This window comes from Myripristis murdjan, chromosome 15 (genome assembly GCF_902150065.1).
Source record: "Myripristis murdjan chromosome 15, fMyrMur1.1, whole genome shotgun sequence".
Lineage (NCBI taxonomy): Eukaryota > Metazoa > Chordata > Actinopteri > Holocentriformes > Holocentridae > Myripristis > Myripristis murdjan.
The window spans coordinates 21,139,949-21,165,327 of NC_043994.1; the positions used below are offsets into that span (position 1 = coordinate 21,139,949).

Consider the following 25,379-nt stretch of genomic DNA (forward strand, 5'->3'; position numbering starts at 1 on the left):
AATGAGACACGCAGCAAGCAAACAGTGCCAACTAACCTCAAGTGAACTCAAAAACAAATCCATTTAGGAACCCACTCCTCCACTCTATTCAATTAAATATTACGAGAGCGCTCCAGACTGATAGATTTCTTTCCATATGTGCGCTACACTTGTTTAACCTGAGCTACACTATAGCTCACAATCTTACTACGATAACGCTTTCACTCTTTGTATTCATTACACATCGATCGGGACATATTTCAACTGCTCTTCAGATGAATTTCAGCGAGGGAGTCGTCTCATTCCTCATACAACCCTAAAAGTCGACTTCAGTTTGATTCAAGAGAGGAAGACACCATATATATTAATACAGCTCGAAAAGGAAAATGGCACAATATTATCACAAATCTTTTTACACCACAGATCCAGATGAAACATGGGGCATACACAACTTTGAGCCTTGCCTTTACACTCACAGCTAAGTTGTTGCCATTCACACAAGCCCTGGTCCCAGTCATCTTATTTCACACACCTATCATACACAAATGCATGTGCATGTCTTTACGCTTTGTGAGTGTGTATCAAATAACTCTGCAACATTGCATTTGACATTTTTGCTTGTAAATTTTGTTTTGTCAGTTCTCCAATTCTGCAATCTTGCCAACTTCTATCGCTTCTGTTATGTAAATTCACAAGCTATTTGCTCGCTTGCTTAATGGCTGCAGCTCCCTTTAAATGTCCCATATTACATTATGATGAAGACTCATGCCCCATACACAATGCCTGGAGCAGACCGGCCAGCAAACCTGGTCACCCAGGCTTTCATCCACTTTCCAAAATATCCATATTAAGAAAGTTAATGTCACATTTAGTCTTTAAATCTTACTTTCTGTAACACAAATGAAAATTTATGCTAATATAAGGAGGGACATCTGTTTTCTTCCAGTGTAGTTTCATTTGGTTTAAAGGATTGTTCTAAAAGTATTTTGAAACAAGACAAAAGAAAGCAGATCACTACACTATCCACAGGAAAATGATGAAAAAAAAACTTGATTAACTATCTTGTTAAAGTGGACATTTTAACCCGAAGCTTGCAAGTAAGCGTGTTTGTAAATTAGTCAGTATTGGTGATCATTAGATGGATATAATAGGCGGTCGAGGTAAATTGCGCCCTGGGGAAAGGTCCAGCGCGCTGTCGATGGCAGCCCGTGAAATATGATCAGCTTCCTGAGGGGTTATAAGCTTGTTTTGAAGCACTTTCAAAGAAAGATGCCTGCTCTATATCAAAGCCTGTAATGAGATTAAAGAGATTAAAGGGACTTTTATGAACTTCTTCTTCATGCTTCTGACAACAAGAGGAACAACACAGCTATTCTCCGCAGACACAAGCACCAGAAATATGGTTTGAAGAGAAATCAATAATTCATCATCCATGGACCAATTAGAAGAACACAGATCATTTCAAGGAGGAAGTAAATATGACAACGAATCAAAACATGGAGGGCAATGGGCATCACCGACCTCTAGCCCAGAAATGGACTTGTGCTTCTGCTCTAAAACAACAGAATGAGGGGTGTATGTCATCTGGTGATTTATTGCTACCGCCTACAAGACATTAATTCTGCCACTAAGCCAGGTGTCTAAAAAAATGACACTGTTGTATTTTAATAACTAACTGGAAATCCAGATGAAATGAGCAGAGCTTCAACCATTCCCTTCAAAGGAACCTCAAGTATAACTGCATCTAAAGCAAAAATGTCGATGTCATAATAATGTCAGGATACAGCGCTGTACCTGAAGCCTTGACTTTAGAAATGCTTATAGAAATTCGCAGCATTATAGTTTGCAAGATTTTTTTGTAGTGTCTGCATACGTTTTTAGCTGCAACCAGCAGAGTGTCACATGGTTTGCTGGTCGGTCAATCTGTCTGTCACAGCGACCTTCACTGCACACGTACAGCCAAGGGCAAGAAAGACACAGCACCTTTAAATTTCTCAGGCTGTATCACTGGTGTCTCAGCTCACTTTGGAAGGGCTGTGGACTTTGATGTGTGTGTTCTCACAAAGCCATATAGGCCATAGATTATAATGAATTACCTGCTTGTTCTTTTAGAGGTGTGTTGTATGCAGATGTTAGATGGGCTTAAAGAAAAAAAACTGAACGTGAAAGAGGGGTGGGAGAGATTCGTTGACAGGCGGGTGCAGGTTGTTAGTGTAGAGAAACACAGGTTTTTGTGCTGGTGTTACATAACCAGCAGAGACTCTGAAAGCTGTGTGAGGATCCGCTGTGGCCGCTTGTGATTCATTCCTCGTTCAAAGCACCTGCTGTAGAAATGGGGAAGCCAACAGCTCCCATCATAAACTTTGGAGCTTTAAACTCTTTTCAAAGGCATACAATACTGTACACCCCCCCACCCCCCACGCCCAACACACACACACACACACACACACACACATACACACTGCTTCACACACACTCCTCTCTCTATCCCAAGCCTACCCATTTCTCTTTCTCTTTCATATAATTCCTCACCAAACAATGCCTTGAAATAACTGTGCTAGCTATGACTCATTTGAAAAAAGGGATATTGCAAGTTGGCACTTAATACTATTAATTTATAATCATAATTAGTCCAGCTATGAGGACTATTGTGAGCCAATACATAAATTTATAATAGTTCATATAAGTATGATAGGTTATCAAATACAACTTACATTATCCTACAGAGTGAATGCAACACAGAATGCCTTCAGTATCTGTCTATCTGAGCCAAACTAATTACTTCTACTTAATTTGAGAGATTACTGCAGTGACCATATAAAACTTTACGAAACTTAATGCTTCATTTATATTCCAGCCTGTTCATAAATTATGAATAATCCAATATTAAGTATGAGATCAAATAGCAATTTTGCACAACAGTCTGCATAGCTCCTGAAGAATATTTCCATCTAGATTGGATGAAAGGCATTTACAATGCATTTTGTACTGTGTGGTAGCCTTCACGGCTCCTGCATTTTTAACATTCAAAAAATGTTTGGACAGAAAAAGATTTAATTAAATAAAGCGTTCATTTTGGTACACTGTCAAAATCATTTGTAGCATGAAATGACTATCACTGTTTGTCAATTTGGTGTGGGCTGTTCCAGAGATAACTACATGCTAATAAATGATGCTTCTGAACAAAAATGACCCCTACTTTCTCCAAATACTTAATGCACTGTGTAAGATCTGATATCCAACATGATAAAAATGCGGAGACAAATAATGTTGCAGCTCACTGTGCGTTTCATCTTTGACTTATTTAATTTGGCAAATGTATTGCGATTCATTCATACAGACATAGGGCAAAAACTAATGACTGTAAGTTGAATATGGCACATTAGAAAAACTTCTTCTGCTGAATATTTTATAGCATTCAAAGCCAGTTACACTATGGTACAGGATGCAAATGAGGCTGGGATTACTTTGGGTGCAGGGCGCAATGCCGCAGCTTGGTGCTATTCTTTAAAGAGTGCTGTGAAGTCAACAGCAAATTCCAGTGCAGCTCAGTGTTTACTTGGCGCTTTCGCAAAACAAATAAGAGCACATTGAGATAATCGCTAATCTTCTGTGCTATGTGGATACAGTTAAAAATGCATAACGCTGCCCCATTGCACAAAACTGAAAACAGTGGTATAGGCTGAGGGGAATGACACGAAAAGAGGAGAAATTACGCTACAGCTTTCAACATCTTGTTTGTCGTTGACGTTCCAGACAGCTGTGTTGGGAGAGTGATGCAACAAGACACACAATACACACATGCACAAATACACATAGGAAGTCAGAGAGTACTTGTCCTGTACTAATGATCATCAACAGGAAATGTCAGCTTCCTATGTGATCAGAGGGACTCTCAGACTAGAACATTCCTTGGACCACAGGAGGAGACAGGGAGACCCATGATCATATTTATCCATAGGATTGATCCATCATAAGACCAACCCATCATGAGACTGACCAATCATAACACCATCCCATCATACCACTGACCCATACCAAGATTGATGCATCATAAGATTGACTCATCAAAAGACTGACCCCTCCTCAAGCCACCAGAGGCAGAGTCAAGTGAAGGGCAGCCAATGTGTGGGTCGCAGAGAGGTTCAGAACATATTAACATGTTTACAGCTTTTGGTTCAAAGCCCGGTTGCTCACAGCATCCAGGCACGATGCTGTGCGGTATTTTAGCACTGGAGTACAGACAAACTGTTGTGGCCAATGACTGAGAGAAGGGTGGAGAGTGTGAGGGAAACCCCTGCTGCAATAACAACTTAACACACTTCACACGAACGAACCAGTAATTTGCACTAATTTACTGGCCGAACGCGTCGCGCTTTTACCAAAAAAGAAACAATGCGCCAATAAATGTAACTGGGCAAGGCTGCGAGTCCCTTCCCTCATTTAAACGCTTAATTGGGTATTTTAGCAACATTACATTCCTTCAATATTTGATGAAATAAAATAGTCAAAATGAATAATGCCATGAAATTATGCTTGCATTTGAAAGGATTTGTGTGTATAAAATTGATTAGGCTGCTGTCTAACGTCAATTCTGTGCCTCAATATTATTAGGCTACCGGATGCATGATGGATGGATTTAACATCAAAGGTGAACTTGCGCGCTTGGCTGATTCCTTTGTCGCCTTGGTGGCTGTAACATCTTTAAAAGTTCAACCATGCCAAACGCTGCCTCTCCTGATGGAGACACGCTGTACCGGATATTTAGGCAAAGCCCCCCGCTCTAATCAGAAAGGTTTCTAATTTTGGGTAGTCTGTGAAACTGGCGGAGGCATGTCCAGAAGAAAGAAATAATAGCACCAGTGCGCCGTGCAGGCTGTCCAGATCAATATCAACTCTCCCTACCTTCTACTTTGGTGAGGGTGAGCACCGGACTGTTGCAGGCGGACAGCGGGGCAACCCTTGCGGAGTGTTTCTTCATGATGATGAGCTCGGATGGGCAGAGCTCTATCCGCTTCGACTACATCCCTGAAGCTGATTTGGTGCAGACACCAGACCTCTTGATGGGACCCTCTTGATGTTTCCTCGCCCCTCTAGACCCGCTCTCCTGCTCTCTCTCCCCTCGCATCTATCCAACTCCCTGTTGATGATTTTGATCGTAGCCTATCCCACCCCCCCTTCTCCACCTGCCTCCCTTCCCAAATCTGCAGTATCCAGTGCGTCCTGGCTGGTCTCTCCCCACGTACAGTTTGGCAATTGCTGCAATTCGCCACGTCACGCATCCATCACCCCCCCACCTACAATATCACCATCCTCCCCCCTCCGTCCCGAAGCAGGCGAGCCCGGCTGTCTTCCCCCGACCCCCCGCGGCCGTGGTCCCTCCGGGGCAAAGGCAGCGCTGCATGGGACTGAGTGAGACAGAGGCTGGATTGGCAGCGCGCTTGCAAAGTCTGCGCTATAAATGGACTGTGTGATAGATATGATCGGCCCGGTGCAATTCAGGTGGGTGGCAGTGCGGGGGCGGGATGATATAGCTTCTCAGAGGACGCACAGACACACATGAAGCTCCACAGACCCTCCATAGATTTGGTAAAAATTTTGTCCAAGCGTTGTAGGAAATTGTGACAATGTTGGGAGACAGCAGTGCTGAGAGTCAAGCCTATGATTGCATAAGTCATTCGCAGATATTTTCCAGTTGGGATGATTTCTAGTAAATTAATGGGCACGGTGGAATAGTAGCCTACTCCTTAATTTTTTATCTAGGGACCCCCTGGAACCTCTTCTAAAAAAAAAAAAAAAAAAAAAAAAACTAATATAAAACTTATGCCCTGCATTTTTACAAAACTGCAAATGACCCAGGACCAGCTAGCTAGCTGAAATAAGATACATGTTGCATTTCAATTGGTAACATTTTTATGCTTACACATTTGCTGAATGCTAACTAGCCATTAGTTCTACTGATGGAGCTGAATAGCAATAGTTATTCAGATAGGTAGGTATTAAACACAGCATGCAAAATATAGTGAAATTTTTTTAAAAAAACGTAACTTATATTCTACATGTAATGACAAAATGATAAAGTTTAATCAGTCACAGTACCAGCAGACATCAATAATGCAAACACTTTGCATTTCTTTATGCCATCTATTAAAATCGTATCATAACCATCCATTGTTTGCTTAATAACATTGTAAAACGTGTTCACAGGGTCAGGGTGTGGGCAAAACAGCAGTTTTCAAAAGTAGGGGTGACATGTCTCCCCCAGTCCCAGGTGGAAATTACCCCCCCGTGCATACATGTACAGTATGTGTCTGCAATGGCTTGGTGTGTGTAAAAGCCGTGGGTGTGAGCATGCCTAAAGGAAGCTCCACTGAATAATTCACTGCTTAGACTCTACCTCACACTCAAGCTAGAATCCCCTGCCCTGCCTAACTAGGACAAGGAGCTCTAAAAACACTCAGCACTCAGGCCCATTCTGTCTTCTTCCCCTAGCCTTCTTGCCAGGCAGTGAAATGCACTGGATCCCTTACCATTTTCCATTGCATCCCCAGTCCCCTGTGTTTGGGTTTGAAAATGGGAAATGTCAGGAACAAGCGGATGGGCGGTAATGGATGAAGTGAAAGAACTAAAAAAGCAGCACAGGATGTTTGATGGATAAACACAGCATAAACGTGTCACCAAAGAGTGGTATTTTTGTGTGTCATAGTGAGGGATTCCATGTCACATTATGTGTCTGTGTGTGTGTGTGTGTGTGTGTTTGTGTGTATGTGTGGTGGGGGGGGTCCTTGTACAGTTCTGAAGCTTCTTACAGAACTAATGTCAATTTTCAGATGCTTAGTATGATAAGAATGAGGAGATTTAGTGGGAGTGCACATGCTTTTACTGATAGAAAGACATGGAGGTGGAAATAGGTGGAGGGGTGACATCATTAAAGGATCCCAGTCATTGAGTCATAGACTTTTATCTGTTAACGCGGAGGAAGATCAAACTTGTCCCGGCTCTGAGACACCACATGACAACTCTCTCTCTCTCTCTCTACCACACGCACTCATATATGAACAGGGATAAGTGTATGTGAGCAATGTGAAAGAAAAAAAAATAAAGCCGTATCCCTTGAGGTTCCTTAGGCTTGCATCACTGCATCCTTTTGAAGCCCTGTTTCTTCCTCGAGACTGATAGAAGGGGATCTAGGATGAGAAGCGATTATTCCTCTGTGTACAGTGGGATGTTCTGCTGCACTCCAAAGCTTTGGCTTCTACTTTGCTTAAATGTTTATTCATGCTGAAGAATGAGGGAAGCTACAGTAACCGCTTAATAGGTCAAACATACATCTAACCCCACCAACCAACACTGTTGGGATGTGCAAATGCATTGGATAGAAAACATCAGCACACACATCCACCTACTGAGACATTCTTGATTAAAGCTGCATTTCACTTTTTTTTTTTTTAAGAACCAATTGTACCACCTGCATCTCAACACTTCATGCACAGTAAACCTGCAACATCTGATGACTCAGAAACACAGAGACAACAACCCAGCATGTGGATTCAGATCATCATGTTTGACTATGTGCATTTAAAAAAAAAAAAAAAAAAAAAAAAAAAAAAAAGAAGTAAGAACATGTGAAACCACTCAAAAGATGATCAGTTCAATCAATCAGAAGTAATTTTGTCTTGAGTTTCGGGCAAGAAAAAGCTTTAGAGATATCATAGTTAATGTTTTCACCACTTTCACAGTTGGAAAGTGACTACTGACTGACTTGAGAAGAAGTATGATGAGTAGTGCAGTCCATGTGGTGATGCACAGTTAATTTGATGGTGTGAGCTGATGGAGTGTTGAGAGGTGTGTGTGCATGTTAATTGATTTTTTGCCATCTGATCTTAATTAAGCAATAGTGCCAGTGTGAGTAAATGTGCCCAGTTTAATTTGTATAGCTGCCACAGTCTGGCAATAGACTTGGAGGCTTCAAAGGAACCCGGGGACCCAAGGCATGAAGTGCTGGAGAGGTTTTGCCTTTGGTCTAAAGAACCAGTTTTTCAACGACCTAGTGCCAAACACTGAACATTTCTCAATGCCTTATAAAAACAATATCTAGCCAATGACAAACCTAACCCTAACTTAAGCCAAAAAACAAAGAAAAACCTTAAAGGAAAAGTTGACTAAAAAATACATATTATCATTATCTACCCAACAGCAGTGAAGTTAATAAGTCAACATCAAACACTGCAAGTCAGCTGGCACAGCTATTCTATCTGAGTTTGTCCAACCCCCACTACTGCTCTGATAATCTTGGAGTCTGGATTTCTATTTATTTGTTTATTCATTTATCTACTTGATTATTTGTGATTAACATGTTTTCTCTGATATCTGACTGACTGGTAGATTGATCTATTGACAAATTAATCGCATTATTATAACATCTTGTGCTGCAGCTTCTTGACAGATTTGTGTGTTTTGTATGTGCGTACTTATGTACTCATCTGTACTTATGTGCAAAAAAGGGCACATCTTGAGTTGGAGGCTGCCTTGATTGAAACTGTTTTTTTTAGAGCTGCACTAAAAGGACACAATTTTATCACAGAATCACTCCAAACAGGAAGCCCAACAATTTACCCAAAAATCAATATTTACTGCAATATCATTATATAGATTTTCCACACTTTCTGTGCAATGGAAAGGCAACATCTGCGTACTATGGTGACAGTTGGTGCTGAAGAAATCTGTTTCACATCATTTTGAAAAGTTAGCCTCTTTGTATTAGTTTGTATTTTAGTATTATGAACCAGAAACAGGTTTAGGTGCTACAGTATCTTTTTATGTGATGGCCCTATCCCTTCTGGGAAAACAGCATTAGTGTGTTAGTAGAGCTGCTGCATTTCTATTTTATAAAGTCATAACAATTTTGACCAACACATGATGGAATCTAATTTGCATGTTTAATTTGCATTGCACTGGACTAAATGTGCAAGTCTTAGCAGTGTTTCTTTTTAATGTCATTTATTAGGTTATTAGGTTGCCGTCTGCTAACAGATCTGCTGTACTTCTTGTTAACTGTATTTGGGTGCCGACTGACTTTGCAATTATTTTCCCATCCATTTGCAAAGACATGCTTTATCCTTGCTGCTTTGTGAAAATGAGCACATACAATAGATTATGTTTTGCAGTCTGAGCAAAGAAGATGAGGATATGTACACTAAAGATGATCATATCAATTTATATTAATATTAATATTGGTTCTAATGTGGTGATTAATATTTATGTAAAAATTGGCAGTGTTGTGTGAGGGAGGAGGTCATCAGAGGCTCTCCCTTGAGAAGACTGATAAAGATTGCTTTTTTCGCTTCATGGTTCCAGTCCTGGTCCCCTGTGCCTCTTACTTACTGAACAAAGCAGGTCGTAGGACTGTAACCTGGAAGCTCAGAATTCATTACAAATCTGAAGAGCAGTGTGGCTCACAGGGCTCACACTTAATAACAGCTCCCAGTGAGTGAGAAAGGGGTGGGGGGGTTGTGGCACCAAGTCCTAAATAACAGCCTGTTTCACATGTCAGAAGGGTCAAGTCAAATTAACTTTCCCTCCTCTGCAGCCCTATACGTCTTCAAAGCAGATACAACTCATCTGTGGAGGCAAGCGACTGTCAGGAAGCTGCACTGAGCAGCAGTTTATTAGATTAATGGCCTCGGCGGGCTCCCTGGGGACAGCACGGCGCTAGCGGTTACTAAAATACATCCCCCATTTTAGCTAAATTACAGAGCAACATGGTGGCAAACACATGCATGTGATACACTAAGAAACTGTGTTACCGAGACTTCATCAGACTGTAATTTGTAACTGACACCGCCATCACCATCACTCTGCAATACTGACTTCAATTAAAAATAGCCTGACATATTTTGTAACAGATGTAGAAGTTCCACATAGAGTAGACTCATAAAATTATTTTTAATTAGTTTTTTGCCAAATGATCGTCTCTGTTCTTGTCAGTGGCTCTGTGCATCACGGTGACACATCTTAACTCCAGGACCACAGCGGTGTGCAATCATGTGTGATGTGATGGTGTGAAGGTGATAGTTACTGGGCCACTCCAAATGACTCCAGCCTTTCAAACACAGCCAATTTGTCTGCTGACTCTCTGGTGGGGTTGCTGTACAATGGCTCAAAAACAAATAAAATAAAAATAAAATAAGAGCTTTAGGCAACATTCCTCACTTTACTATGAAAACATACTACAAGAGCTGCTGCTCTGTGCACTGTAGATCGATGCAGACACAGACTCAACACACCCAGACACACATACCCACACAGTCTAACAGAAACACAAACAAACAAATATAATAGAGAGGGATCTGGCTGAGGCGATGTGTAGCAGAGCCCTTGGTTGTGTCCTGGTTGATCCCAGAGCAGGATCAACTCCAGCAGCGGGAGTGCAGCTTGAGGGTCAGAGAGCTTATAAGAGCCCTCCCTCTCAACTCAAAGCTGCCTAGGAGGTAGACAGAGGGAGTTAGAGAGACTGCCACTTTAAAGGGAAGTAATCTGGGTCCTTCCTTTTAATTACCACCACAGCTAATAAAGTCCAGCACCATCCATTAAATGCTATCAAGTTGTAATACCCAGTGATGGTCCTTATAATCACACCCTGCCCTGGCGGCCCACGTGCAATCAGGGAGAGAGAGAGTATCCATTAAATTTACATCCCACGAGGGGAATCAGCCTCTGACAGCACATATCTCCTTTCCAATTAAGGTTGTTTCAGAGAAAGCCTGTGATGCTGGATGTGTAAAAGCTTTATGGTGTAAATCTACGGAAAAAAAATAAAAAAAAATAAATATATATACATATATATATATATATATATATATATATATATATATATATATGAGTGATTTGAAACGCATTTGGTCAGCCTTTTAATATGACTTTTTATGTTGTGGGCAGTGCTGCAGTCCTTGCAGAACTGTTACAAATGCAGAATTTTTGTTTTGTTTTGTTTTTTTACAACAACATAAATTATTGATTACATTTTGAAGCGTACCTAGTTTTTTTTAGTCAGTGTCACTATCTAGACCAATCGGCCACTGAAAGGGAAAAGGCCAAATAAGAGCTCCTACCATTTCTTCAAAAAGACAATGCTTTGGAAATAAATAGGAAGCAATTAAACTTGCAGGCCCAGAGTTTGTAATCGGTTAGTCAATTCTTTTATCAATGGCAAATTAGTCAATTAGAATTTCAATAACGATCTTTTATCGAGTAAAAATCCAAAACATTTCCTGTTACAGTGTCACCAAGGCGTTATAACATTATAAATTATAGTACATTTTAGGCTGCAGGAAAGGTAAGTAGAGAGGTCTAATTGAGACAGGAATAATTCAGAGAGGTACCTGTTAAGGTGACCTAAAACATGAGAGGTACAAAATTCGATTCGGCAGCTAAGCAGGCAATTTGGAAACAGCTCGTACTTCTTCCCTGCAGACAATGTCACAGGTGCCACCATTCAAAGGGATAGAGGATAACCTCCTCTCCTGAATTCTTATTTGCGTACACCACATACACCACTTTCTGCCAGCATTAAAGATGTCACTGAGGCCAAACAGAGACTAGAATAAATGCAGAATAAATGTAATGAACAAAAATGTGATCAAAATTTATCGTGTAGTGATTATGGCATGATTCCTCAACATTACATCACATCACTTTTCTGTTAGAGCTTGGAGTGGCAGTTAATCTCCACAGATTTCGTCTTTATTGAGATCATGGGAAGTGACACAGCGTAGGCCAGGCGTAGGAGTGTGAGGTCTTTGCAAGGTATAAATCCTAAGCCAGTGGTTAAACAGCATTTGAATTTAGTAACTGCAACCTCTTGGTCCTGTAAATAATCATAAGTCTGATATAAGGTCTGTTTAATAAAAAGTCTAATATGACTACTGCTGACAAGGGCAACAAGATGACATACTTGTTAGTGCAGTTGTCCCCACTGACTACAAAGGCCAGTGGCTCAATTTCCTGTGTAGCCATACCTGTCAAATTATCCTTCAGCAAGACTCTTAACCCCTACATACTCCAGCAGCATCCTGAAGAGGCTGAACCCCAAATGCAGACTGACAAGAGAATGTCTTCCTTGGGGGGATGAATAATGTATAGAAAAGATTATAGGGCTTCAGTTAATGGCGCTGGCACCCTCTGTTGTCAGGCTATGGTATAACCATATAGCAACAAGGTTTTTGGACACATAATATGGTCTGAATTTCTTGTGATTCAGGATACAATGTTCTATTACTGATAAGTGAATGAATTCATGTTGTATCAGATAGTCCACCTTTAGTTACTGTTTAATGGCCCTGTGTGAAATGACCCTGTGCTAAATGCATTAGCAGTGATTGGAGCTGTCCACGGTGCTGAAACAGAAAAAGCTCTTAACTTACTGTGCTTAACAAAATTATTCAGACTGTCCTTAATTGCTGTAATTATTATTCCAGCAATGCCATTAACCGGTGTCTGCCACTGGCATGAAAATCAGCCTGTTACTCAAGCCTGAGAGAACATGGGCATGCAGTAAAAAAAAAAAAAAAAAATGTCCAGCTTTTCAGTTCTTTCATTATACATAGAAGGCAAAACTTGTAGAGAAAATTAGGCTATCTGATGATGGGGCCTTTTTTGTACACTTACATCTGTGCTAAAAGAAACTGACAATGATGACTATTTACTTCAAAACACCAAGCACTGGCAAGCAGGTGTGACACTGATGCAACAGAGGTTCAGTATGTTGCTGAGGAGTAAGAGTCCTCCTATCTGTGTGTGTGTGTTGGGTGGGGGGCGTATCGCCTGCTATGAGAGTAAAGTGAGTCAATTTTAAGATCTTTCCTCTGCACAAAAAAACACGTTACTATTTATTTAGTTTGAATAATAATTTAAAGTGTATGGCCTCTTGTCTACCTGTAGGGGGCACCATGACCCCATCAAGTGACTCTTGGGATTCACTGAAGAGTCACTAGCTCAGCTTCATCCACTGTGCCATTTGGAAGGGGGGAAAAAAAGAAAGAGACCAAAGAAGAGACCAAAGAAGAGACCAAAGAAGTTACCTTACGCATTTACTGCAGCCCAGCAGTGGAGTAAAGCAGTGGGACAGCAGATTGCATGGGATTACATCAGAGTACTGGCAGATGCTAAAGTGACCCACATGCACAGAAATTGCACCATAGGCAGAAGCACCTACAAAACAGTAAACATAAATATACACAAACAAATACGCACACAAGCACACTGATAGCACACCACACAGGTGAGTAATATTAAGTGACAGGGAGACTGATTAGATCGTCACATAGGGGTTGACAGATATGGGCCTTTAAAAACAAATGCTGACGCTGTTGATAGACGATATTTTGTGTGGATATTCAACATTTAAATTTTGAAAAATACTATGGGAAAAAAAAACAAGAGAACTAGAGAAAACCACTTTTTAATGAATAAACAAACAGAACAAAGAAAATCTTGAAAATGAAAAATAACAGACTCAGAGACTCAGTCATAGACACTGAAAAGTAATACAAAAAAAAAAAAAAAAAGCATATAGGCAGACATTGGCCAAATATAGCAGTAAACCGATAAATTGGCCTTCCCCTACTTGTGACTGTAGGATTGGTCACACTGCATGGCAGATCATAGCCTGGCCACAAAAGGCCACACACTGGTGGGGAGGTGTGTCCTGTGTCCTGAAGAGGGGTGGGGAGCAGGGTGGGTTGGAGGGGTGGGGGGTGGGGGTAAGAGGGAAGACCTATCACCGAGGCTGAGTCCAAACAGACCTGACTGGGCACTGACAGCTCCATTAGCAGCCATGTAGGTCTGAGGCATACATGGACAGATCTCAGCATGCATCATAGCTGATGAGGCAGCGTTCACATGCGGCTGTTGTCATAGTGATTCATGTCCCGTGCTGCTGTGTCTTCTCCATAGCGGGTTTAATCAATTGAAATCACTCAGCAACATATGTATATATGCATGGCTGGCTGATCAGCTGGTTTACACACCACCAGTTCAGCATATTTGTCCGATTAATTATTACCATTTTGCGCTCTGTGCAACATCTCTTCAATTGCAATTTAACTGACTTGATTAAATTTAATTGCTACATCACTTTTCTAACTTGATTCATTTTTACATTGTAGCAAGCATTTTTTTATGACAGAGCCATAAGCCTGGTGTCCCCAAATATATGACCAGGCATGTATTCCCTGCCATTTTATAATGAGCTGCTTCATTAAGTTTCATCCAGGCAAGTCCTGCTGATCTACAAATTTGGAGAGAAATCACAATGATCCACCACCATCTCTGTGCAGATTTTATTATGTATGATGTACAAACTGATGTTATCATGTATTATTTTTCTCCTGCTTTCGTGTGACATCGTCTTTATATGTTTATATAATTGTTTTTCATGTTTCACTTTTCATGTATTGATACCCACAAGGGGGCAATCCTCTTTTTTACCCTCATGCTGGGATGCATTTGCATTGTGACACATTGGAACAGAAGTTAAGTTTGTTAAGCTTGGAGAGCTTTAACTGCAGAGTAGATCACGCCCATGCCTTCCTATCTTTTTTTTTTTTTTTTTTTTTTTTTTTTTTAGGGGGCCGGAGTTTTTCTTGCCTGCTATGAGGGTTAAGTTAGGGATTTTGTCCCGTTTTGTTTGTTGTGAACTTGTCAGCCTGTAAAGCCCCTTGACACTGTAATCAGTGAATACGGACTCTAAATAAACTTGAAGGTGAACTTTAACTACCATCAAGCTGCAGGTGTAGACACATCTTCATGCAATGGTTTTCAGCCAATCACAGTTTTAGACAAATGCTTATAAACTGGTAAATGATGGTGAATTTTAGACATGGGTTTCTTCAAGTTAAGGTTAGGATCTGCACCTGTGGTAAATAGTTTGCCTGCTTCAAGTTGTTTTTAAGCTCTGTTTCAAACTGTGGTGATTCTCTGTGCCAGCAGCTCAATACAACTCCAGCACCTGAGGGACAGATGCACTACCCTGTAGGCCATCCTGCAGCCCTTCACCTGAACAACAGGGTAATGAAAAAACTGTTATCTGAGCCTGAGATGTGACAAGGCCCATTTGTCTGAGACACAGAACGCTGCTGGATATCAGGGCCTGCTGTCCAGTCATGAGGATGTTGTGAGCAGAGGACCTGTTGCCACCGTTCATTCATCTCTCCAGCAGAAACAGACTAATCGTCTCTTTACCAGGCACATGGGACTGTTAAAGTGGGATTCATTTTACTTTCCAATAGACTGTGCAATGGAAACTGCTGATGGGTTCACACCCTGCACACAAATAAGACCAACCATGCCAAAATAGCACACCTGAGAATACACAGCTCAATTATGCAGAGATTTAGTGATAGGAGTCATTTTGCTTGAACATAAATGAGGCTGGCAGAGTTGCCAAAATTGGGCATATGTTTGTTTTTTGTTTTTTTCTGTTTTTCTCCTTTTTCTGGTAAATAGTTGAAAGCCAGGGAATGGTTGCAAACAACAGGGAGAATGACACTGGTGGATCATATTTATAGGCAAATACAGGTGGCTGTTATGGCAGTAGCAATAACTAAATAACTAAATAAGTCTTTCTTGTCATTGACTGCCAAAGGAAATGAAGGGGTTAATTACCCCCTGTTCACGCACTATCATCAGGCTTCAGATCTCTTAGTATTTGTCTTTGAAGTGTTCAGGTTGGATGCCGGGTCCACCCAGAACGCTTTCAACACTGATCAAGCTGCTTTCTGATCACTGGTGAACCCATCTCCCATCCACTACAGCAGCAGGTGTTTGGAGGCCCTTCAAAAGGCCTGGAGCAGGTGTGTGTGTGTGTGTGTGTGTGTGTGTGTGTGTGTGTGTGAGTGTGCATGCGTGTATGTTTGTGTGTGTGAGTGTGCATGCGTTTATGTTTGTGTGTGTGCGTGTGTGCTGTCAGTAGTGGAAAATACCCTCTCCACTTCTCAGTCTTAACTAAAGCACCTACAACAAACAGAGGTAGTGATTAGCTGGTGTTGGAGGAAAACAGAACCTGGTAGCTCTGCATTCCCAAATGAGTAACTCTGTGTGCTTGTTACAGGCTTACTGGAAGAGCAGTTTTCCTCAAATTGCTACAATCATGCAATTTATCGTTCCAGTTTTTTTCAATATGGCACCTTAAAAAACGCTGTCCTCAGTATAAGGAACTGTGTTGGAATGCACTGTAAGCAAGGTAGGTGACAAATGTCACCTGAAATTATTCTCCATTCTCCATGGTAATTATCCAGAATTCAGAGTGAGGAAAAGCAGCGAGGTGTTTTAGATCTGAGCAGTGTGCTGCACGTCTGTGTGTGTGTGTGTTTTTCATAACACTTGCACAATTTGAACTGGACATAAAATTAGCATCTAAAGCTGTGGTGACTCAATGATGAAAAGAAAAAAAAAAACTATATTCACCTATTGACAGTATACAGCATAATTAGAATTTCATTATTTCTTGGTTTCATCATAGTTACACTAACATTTACTCACTGTGTATTTATTAAATCTGACTTCCAAGGCATAGTAAACGCCCTTTAACGCCCTCAAAGCCCTTTTGTTCTATTGGAAGACACTGGAGACGAAAAATGCTTTATGGTCATTTACAACACTCAAAGCGTTCAATAAAATCTCACTTATAAGCAATTCCGGTGAGTACCATGGCTGTCCTAAAAGCCTGATTGTGCATAGTAAGTACTTGGGAAAAGGGGGCCTGTGCACTGGCTTGATTTGAATAAGCAGTGTGATTAAGTGGTTGTTCAGTAGATGTAGTGGGCTGAGGGATGCGGACCAGTCAGACCCCTGAGGGGAAAAAGAGGTTCAAGCCTTCCTGCCTCCTTCTGTACTCCCCCATTGGCTGTCGGCTCTAATCCATGTCCACAGCTCTCCTAATTGTCTGATTTCCTGATCCACGTCGAACACTTTGTGCGCTGGGGGTTGGGGGGTTATAATAATGACTTATAGTGACATGCATGGGGAGGACTCCCTCCCTTCGCTATGAAAGCTCACACCAACTGACTACAGCCCTATTACAGACCTCTTGACTTAACACGTAATTTAAAACCAATCATACTGTACAGCAGCATTTCATCCATAAAATATTAATATGCTAGGAAGGCCCCTTAAACTGTGCTTTGACCATGTAGCAGCACAATTCCCTATAGAAACCAATGCAAATGATGTTTAAGAGTGTGTGGCAGCTCTGAGATTATACACCAAGCTACTCAGTTGTATGTAGAATCAAAGCTGAGGGACAAAACGTCCTACAAAACAAAACCTAACAGAAATACTGCAGTCTTGTAAATGTTTCAGCGTAAAAACCATAAAAGGCTACAGAGCGCTGAGTAAGTGGACAGTCTGAAGGGCATCGTGTTGACTGCTGCAAAGAAAATGTGAAGGGTATCCTGCACTGAAACTTGAAATATACTCCTGACAGTTGCTGTGTTTTGCACGAGAAAGAGAACATGAAATGTCTTTTAAGTCATGTCCTGCTCTGTTCATTGTGTCGCGCTGTTTATGACTTATAGCATAGGGACTCGAAGCCACTGAGAAACATCTTAAATTGAGGCTCTTGGGATATCTGGGAAGAACTTCATCTAGGGAGTTTTCTGTGCTCGCGTGATGTTATTACTGTTTATGAAACTCAGAGAAATGAGAAACCAGAGAGATGCTCGGTTGCGCTTTCTCATGGGTTTTGGATTCCAAAGGCAACCGAGTGCTTGCACCCTCACAGTCATTAGTGACAGTGCCATGAGCAGCCTAATAATCTATAAGAGAGTGACAGATAAAGATAGATGACAACAATATACATCTGAGAGTGAAAACTGTGAGCACAGCTGCAAAATCAAATCTGTATACTTCTATATTACACAGATATCAGCTAGCCTTTCATGTAGCAAATTGGTTTTAACATATTTTCACGCACAAGTTACTGTTTCACGTCATGGTCTCAAGCAAATCAAATGACACTGAAGCCTCTAGAGATATATGATATATGATATGATATATTGCTTTGTATTACAGAAAAGAAATAGCCTAACAGTTTAAGTACATTTGCAGATTCTGAACTCCAATTCCAGAAGCCCTTGAGGCTTTTGGCACTAGGGGTGATGCTGCAGGGCAACTCTAAGGTCCCCAGTCAGCAAAAAAAAAAAAAAAAAAAAAAAAAAAAAAAAAGAGGTTTAACAGACTTTTTAGTGCAAGGTGTTAAGGCTTGGAAGTCATTAAAAAGGCAGTCATTATTATAATATCTGCCCTTGTATTTCATCTGTATTGTAAATATCTGTTATCAAAAGCACAAACACTGAAAATTATTGCTATAGATGTTGCATGTTTATGGCACAAAGATGTTTTCACATCTTTCAATGTATTTTAAAGTATTTTTTAAGCTTGTGTGAAATCTATGGATGAATACAGCAAAGCAAACATATCTTTAAATGATTTTTTTTAAGCTTTCATCATCATCTAGCATCAGCTAGAGGCCATTCATACGAATGAAATCTTTCTTTCTTACCGTCTCATGAAAACAAAAGCACTTTTAAATAAAGATTAAATGCATTTGTGAGCAGAGAGCACAGCCCTCATCGAGGATTATTCCCCTTTGAACCATTTCAAACAAAAGGGATCAGCTGTCAAGTGGTCACCAATGATAGCCTTTCACTCTCTGAGACACCAATTAGCTTTCACAGACCACACAAATTACAGAGACACGACGGGGGTCCTTCTGGAAATAGATTCAAGCATTTTAGCATTCTTTGTCCTAAGTCTTCCAAGCCTCATCCCATTTTTCTGGCAAATCTGTACAGACTTTGTGGCTTTTGTTACCTCTGCCTCTCTCAATAAGCAATTCTCTCCGTCTCATGTAAACACACTCACATTTATCCTTTGTGCACACTTGCATCAACAATATTCAACCTATCAGGAAACACATAACCTCCTTAATCCCAAGCTATAGCCGGCAACAAAAAGTGAGGATGCTTTTCTACAAAGAGTGAGTCAGAATGAGACTGTGCAAGCTGGGTGAGAGAATGTAATTGTTGTGCTGGTTTGTGAGTGAAAAACCAAGCAGTATATCTTAGAGGCTAATCTGTGCTGTTTTCCCACTGCTGCCTCCATCTCCCACCTCATTGGTATCTCTGACTCAAGACAACCAAAAAGAGAGCTTATAGCACTATCACTGTTCCACAAACAACAACCATCCAAGGGTGAGAAATCGGTGAAAACCTGCTTCTCCTAACCATAACCTGAATTTTCACACCTAAAGCTCATCACACGCTTTCGAACAATCAGCTGCAACTGGGCTCGCATGAGCAATGCATGCAAATTTACTTAGCTGATAGTTTAAAACTGCAAATACTTGACCAAATAAGGCTGTTTACTCAACAAACTGTTCTTCACATCCCATGCATGGCTACACTTGTTTGTTTCCTCCTTGCCTCAGACAACAGAGAAACCCTCTCCATATTAATCTCTGGTGTCACGCTGAGCTCTCTTGATTTCTGCTGCAGTGGCAGCAGAAACCGCCACATGTGCTTCGCTTCTCCAGGTCCCTGCCATTTTTTCCCCTTGCAAATGAAAGGGCCTGTGGCAAAATGTAAAGAAAAACCATATAAAAAAAGCAAGACAAAGAGACAGAAAGACTTAGAGAGTAAAAGACACTGGGATATAAAGGGTAGGATTGAAACATAGCAGAGGGGCTGATCAATGGGCAAACTGCAGTCTTCTCTAGACTTTGATACAAAGATGCAGTTGCACATACAGTATCCAAGAAACCCCGGTCAGCCAAATGAAAAAAGACCAGCATACTGTGAGAGAAATAAGGTAGTGAGATAGCCTGATTCTGAGTGTGGGAGAAAGGGGATAATGATAGCCTATCAGTCATGGTGAATCCTTGTACAAGATCAAATTACACTTTGATGTGTTTGTGTTTATGTTACATCTATATTTTCTTGCATAAAGGATCTAGAGAGAGCCAAGACACCTGAGAAAGGCATCTGCAGATTAAAGAGAGCTGCTGAGTAAATGATATGTTTCTGTGATACTGTGCAAATCTTGTCTGTGGACTTCAGGTAATTCTGATATGTAATTCCTGCTGTTTTGCAAATTAAAGTGGTGTAATAGAGTCCATGGATAGTTATACTTTTTTTTTTTTTTTTTTTTTGAAGGGATTTCTATTTCAATCAGTTCATGAAACCAACCACGCTGCAAATTACCTTGTCACGACGTTGGCGAACAATGCGAACAGTTTGAGGTTTGATACAAAACATTTAACGATTACATCACATGAATGAATTCAACTGTTTCTGAGCAATCAAACACAGGAGATGCTTTGCTTTTCTGCCTACACTCTGTGAAATTCATATCTTCTGTGATTACTGTGAATCCCACTACCACTTTTGCATAGTCAACTGCTTTGCCTCACATTTGCAAAATGATACACCTGAATCACAGACCAGGTTGTAATCATCTATCAAGAAAGAAATATTTACCACGGTATATTTACAACTCATCACTCTTCTCTTGATTGTTGGAAATGACGTATCCAGTGCATAATATTTATGATACAAATGCAGCTCTTCATAGCCCTGTAGTAAATTCATTATTTCTGCTGTTTGTTACTCTCCTTCATTTGCTGTTGTGCTACAATATGTGTTAAACGTGATTTATTCACAGCATGTTTATCATACTGGTGTGCTCATACTAATGAGAACTGTCAGCTGATATCACCTCATATATAGTTATAAGCTATGAAGAGACCAGTGTCCCATTCTTGAATTGTATCTTTTGCACGTTAATTTGTTTGTTTGTCTATTATTTATTTCATTGTTTGTTTTTTGGTTATTTATCTATCCACATTTCTGTGTGCTTTTGCCTTTTGGCATTTATGTGTTTATTTGCTTTAAGACCATCAGCAATTCAGTGCGTTGGTATTCTTGAATGTGTAATGGTATGCAGTAGAAAATAATGAGTTTATAACTTGTTAATTTTGCCATAAAAGAAGGAAATACACCATTTGCCAATTAAAAAATGTGCTTGAATCTCATAGCTGCCACATGATGTTAATGGAACCAGTGTCTCAGTGTGTCAAATTGAAAGCAAAATAATGGTAATCCCCTGAAATGAACCTGAAAGTCACAAGTGATGGGGAAAAAAAAAAAAAAAAAAAAAAAAAGTTAAAAAGTGCAGTCTAAGAGGCTGTTAAAGGAACTCTGACCCAATTTGGACACTGTACAGCTTGTAAGCTAGTTAAATAGTCTTTTTTTTCTTACTGCAGCCATACTTCATTAGTCGCTTTCTCTAATTGGACCTCCAAATTAACCAGCTGCCAAAAATTATCTCTGACCCGTATGAAACAAGAAGAGAGGTGAGCCTTCGGTCATGCATCAAGTTATATAGTAGAGATATGGAGATGAAATATGCAAGGAAATATGAATAAAATAATAAAGAGATGACTGTTTTGATGATGGGGCAAACTTAGTTGAACAGGAGAGGAAATCCTATGCAAATCTATATATTAAGTAAGTTTAACGTGACTGGAAGATGGAAAATGAAGACATGCAAGATTAGCTGAACTAGCAATTTGGAGAGGGGTCACTACAATGGACTTAGTAGTGCAAAAGTTTGTGTGAGATGTGATAAATAAGTCCACTGATGAAATACAGCTCTTCAAAAATGACTTAAAAATTCCAATCCTAAAATACAGATAGAACTAACTGGGATTTTTCTTTTGTTTATCCACAGTACAGTCCTGCCTCTTCAGTTTAAGTTGCAAATCAACTCAACTACTTTTTCCATGCAAAAGATAGACATCTGTCTTTGGTTTGTATTTGCAAATGTCTGCTATAAGAAATACAAGATTAAAAGGATAAAAAAGAAAGCACATTTGAATCATGATAAATCACTATAATAAAATTCATTAAAAATAAAAACACATAAAAAGGACACCTTAGGAAATGCATTTTCCCAATAGAGAGGCGTTTAACAACATCAAAAAGGAGTGCAGGAAGGTATGGATAAATAAATAAAGTGCTGTGTGCTGTTTCTTGAGCTGCAGCTTTATTAAACCAGCTTTTAGAGAGATAACAATACCTCGGTTAGTTTGTACCTTAGTGGCCCATGAAGGAGGCCCAACTGCATCATCTTTCATACATTTTGAATTATTCAACACTTTATCACATTTGTCAGAACTGATCTCTTGGCTCAAACCCAGCCCATTTTGAACTTCAACTACTCTGTCATAGTTTGAGCTTGCAGCTTCATACAGACTTTAAATGGGCCAACACTTGTGGTGTTTAGCACTTCTATTCATCTTTTTCACTTGTGCACTTTTTGAGATATTGCACTTTAAGTTCAAATTACACTGTCTCCACTTCTCCGCATCTTCAGATTGCAGTTGTAATTGCTGAAAATAGATCTAATAGGTACTTCACAAGTACTTCAAGTTTCAAGTACTGGTTAAAGCCTGTTGGTGATGGCTTCTGTGTATATAAGTGCAGCAAGCTGTCAACATTATCCAGTCCTACTGTTCATGCTCTTCAAAGCTGGTACAAATTCATTTGTTGTGTACCACTCATGCTCTCTCCTGGTTTATAGTCACATTTGGCTGTAGTGATGGCCAGATAAGCCTCCTAATTACTTCCACATGTCCCTTTACACATTGCAGTCTCTGTCCCTAAGCGCTGCTCTTCTGTGGCCACCGTAGACACTGATGTGCTTGGAACGGCCACAGCAGACCTGACGTTAATTATGGAAGGGCAAGAGTCATCACTTCACAGTTTCTAATTAATTCAAGATAAAGGGAGTGAGGAGGAGAAAAGGATGACAGTAGGACAGGATTTGGCATTAAACTGGCAGGATGTCCATTACAAGGAAGAATGAGCACTGAGCCCTGAACAGAGCCCTACAGCTGGAATTGTCAGATAAATGAGAGTCCGTTTCTTTCTCTCTTTCTCTCCCTGTCTTTATCTTTTTCTTTCTGCCTGTGTGTGTGTGTGTGTGTGTGTGTGTGTGAGAGAGAGAGAGAGAGAGAGAGAGAGAACTCCTGAACAAAGCCAGAGCACTTGATTCTTTCATTAAGTAACTCTTTCAAGATATCTTTTACAAGCTTACACTGATTTGAATCATAATCTTAATCAAAATAAATAAGGTAGCTAAGCATGTCCAGATACTAAAAGGTGCAATGTGTAGCATTTGAACAACACTAAATGATTACCACATTGAATCTGAGTCATCAGTATAATTACTGCATACAAACAACACCATCACTGAGAAGACTGGCAACCTCTACACTGCACAGTGGTTGGATTTTGAAGGAAATCCACTAGATCACTTCACAGCACAAAGGAAGGATGGTTTACAGCTCAAACTAAGACAAGAAACACAGTTAAACCGTTCAGAGCTTCTAGCCATGGCACATGGTAGAGAGGCAATTGAGCATTTACTTTTAATAATGTTTACCCTTTCAAGTAAAGTAAAATAATAATAATACACAATTGTTTTTTGTCTTTGTGACAGGAAGCCAGGAAGTGAGCATCGTTTATGGGAAATTAGGTCTTAATTTTGAGAAACACCATGACCAACATGACCACTAGTGTGAGATAAAGGCTGCCAATTGTCACAAGTGTGGTCTCATTTGTCTGCAGGAGATATACTGCGGTACCACAATTAATTTGTTAACAGATGGATGCACACAGTACATTTATTAAGTTCATGAAATTCTTTTGCAACTCAAACAAAGTGTGTCCCTGGTTTTCAACATATTCCCTTTGCAAATGATATCAGAAAGGTCTTCTGTGAGATATTCGGCTGTGAACCTGGACCTGAGCTTTTCCGTGCTCTCGTTTCGAGTCACTGGCTGCCTGTCTCATTTGCTCCTCTCCAGACACCATTCAGCCAATGGCAATCTATACCACTCTAGCAGGCACTGAGAGCACAGAGGAAAGAATGGGATGGAGACTGAAAGGTCTTTTTCTTCGTGCTGCAGCTGAGCTGCAGTTCCTCTAGTCCACTGGGCACAAGCAGGACTACAGGAGCAGGTGTGATGATCTATGCATCCATCTCAATTATTGATGTGATGTTACGCAACAGAAGCTGCTTCTACTGTACATGCCTGAAGCATAGCAAAGAATACAAATGGAAATCTCTAAAAGTTTGGAAATGATAGACCTGTAGGAATTAAGCTTAAAGGGTTAGAACAATGCTTATACACAATTTAATAGGTTTTCTAAAGACTCTAATTTTAATTTTGAACAAAATAAAAGTAATTTTCCTGTCAAATTCCTAAGGGAGAGAAACATTAAATGGTGCTCTCATTCTCCTTTGAAATTCATGCAGCGTTTACAGACCTTTAACTGAACTGAGAGAGTTTCTAATTTGCTGTCTAGCACTAGCAGTTATTTGTTGAAAGGTTGCCTCTCAGCTCCTTTGTGGTTTCTTCACTGGTTACGGGTAAGAAAATAACCGCATGTGGAAAAAGACAGTCTGTCTGATTAAGGAATAAGCCCATTCAGACAGCATGTCAGATGTTGGCATGAACACCATATGGATCTGGTGCATACCCAGAGCTCATAAATGTGTTTCCTACTGTCAAACTAACCCATTTACATAAATTATTAATTGTTTCATGATGCTTAGAGTCCTCTGGGCACATGATTTATTTTAGTGTGTAGTATGTTATGCATATCAGCACAACAGAGTGGAGTGTTTAAAAATGAATACAGCACAGTACAAAGTAAACTCTGCAAAAGACTGTATTGTTTACCTAAACACCATGATATTATTTTTGCTTGCTCTCATCTCTTTTTCCCCCTCTCTCTCTCTCTTTGTGCTTATGTGCATAGAGTATATATGTGCATTTTTTTTTAACTGTGTGCGTCTATTTATGCATGTGCACTAGGGACTACACAGTTTAACTTGTCCCTCTGACTAAGTATGGACAAGACCCATACCTGTTCTGTGTAAGTGGAGTCACCTGGCTTGAATAAGTACCACTTGATCTGGATGTGATGGTTTCTGGTGAAGGCTAGAGTTGTGCCGCTTCCATTCTAATGCACCCTGTCATTGGCCAAAGTCACACAGAGTCCAGAAAATAAAACAGTGATTGTCTCTGCCAAATGAATCCATGAATATATCTGAAATGCCAGTGTGTAATCAAAATAAAATGTAATGTAGTCGTGGATGTTTTTCTTATTCCATGGTCATACATTATCAATTATTTGAAATGGCAAGGACGTACATTTAAAGGAAAACTCCATCCTGAAATACTTGCACACAACTCAGCCAAAGCTGACCATGTTTCTCCAGCTATGGAGCTCACTAAGGGGTGTTTGGGTGTTTCTTTGCTGTTGCTTTTTATG

General features: G+C 40.2%; 1 protein-coding gene across 2 annotated transcripts in view; it reads right to left on the minus strand.

Annotated features, from left to right (window-relative positions):
• The window catches only part of slc35f3b (solute carrier family 35 member F3b), a 50,822-nt gene that overhangs the window by 18,028 nt on the left and 7,415 nt on the right, over positions 1-25,379 (minus strand). Inside the window, exon 1 of one of the 2 annotated variants that reach the window (XM_030070766.1) lies at positions 4,885-4,960. The exons of the other annotated variant lie outside the window; for it this stretch is intronic. Within the exon in view, the coding sequence (XP_029926626.1) occupies positions 4,885-4,960 (76 nt within the window). Of the gene's footprint in view, positions 1-4,884; positions 4,961-25,379 lie in introns of those variants that run through there. 2 annotated transcript variants of the gene reach the window in all.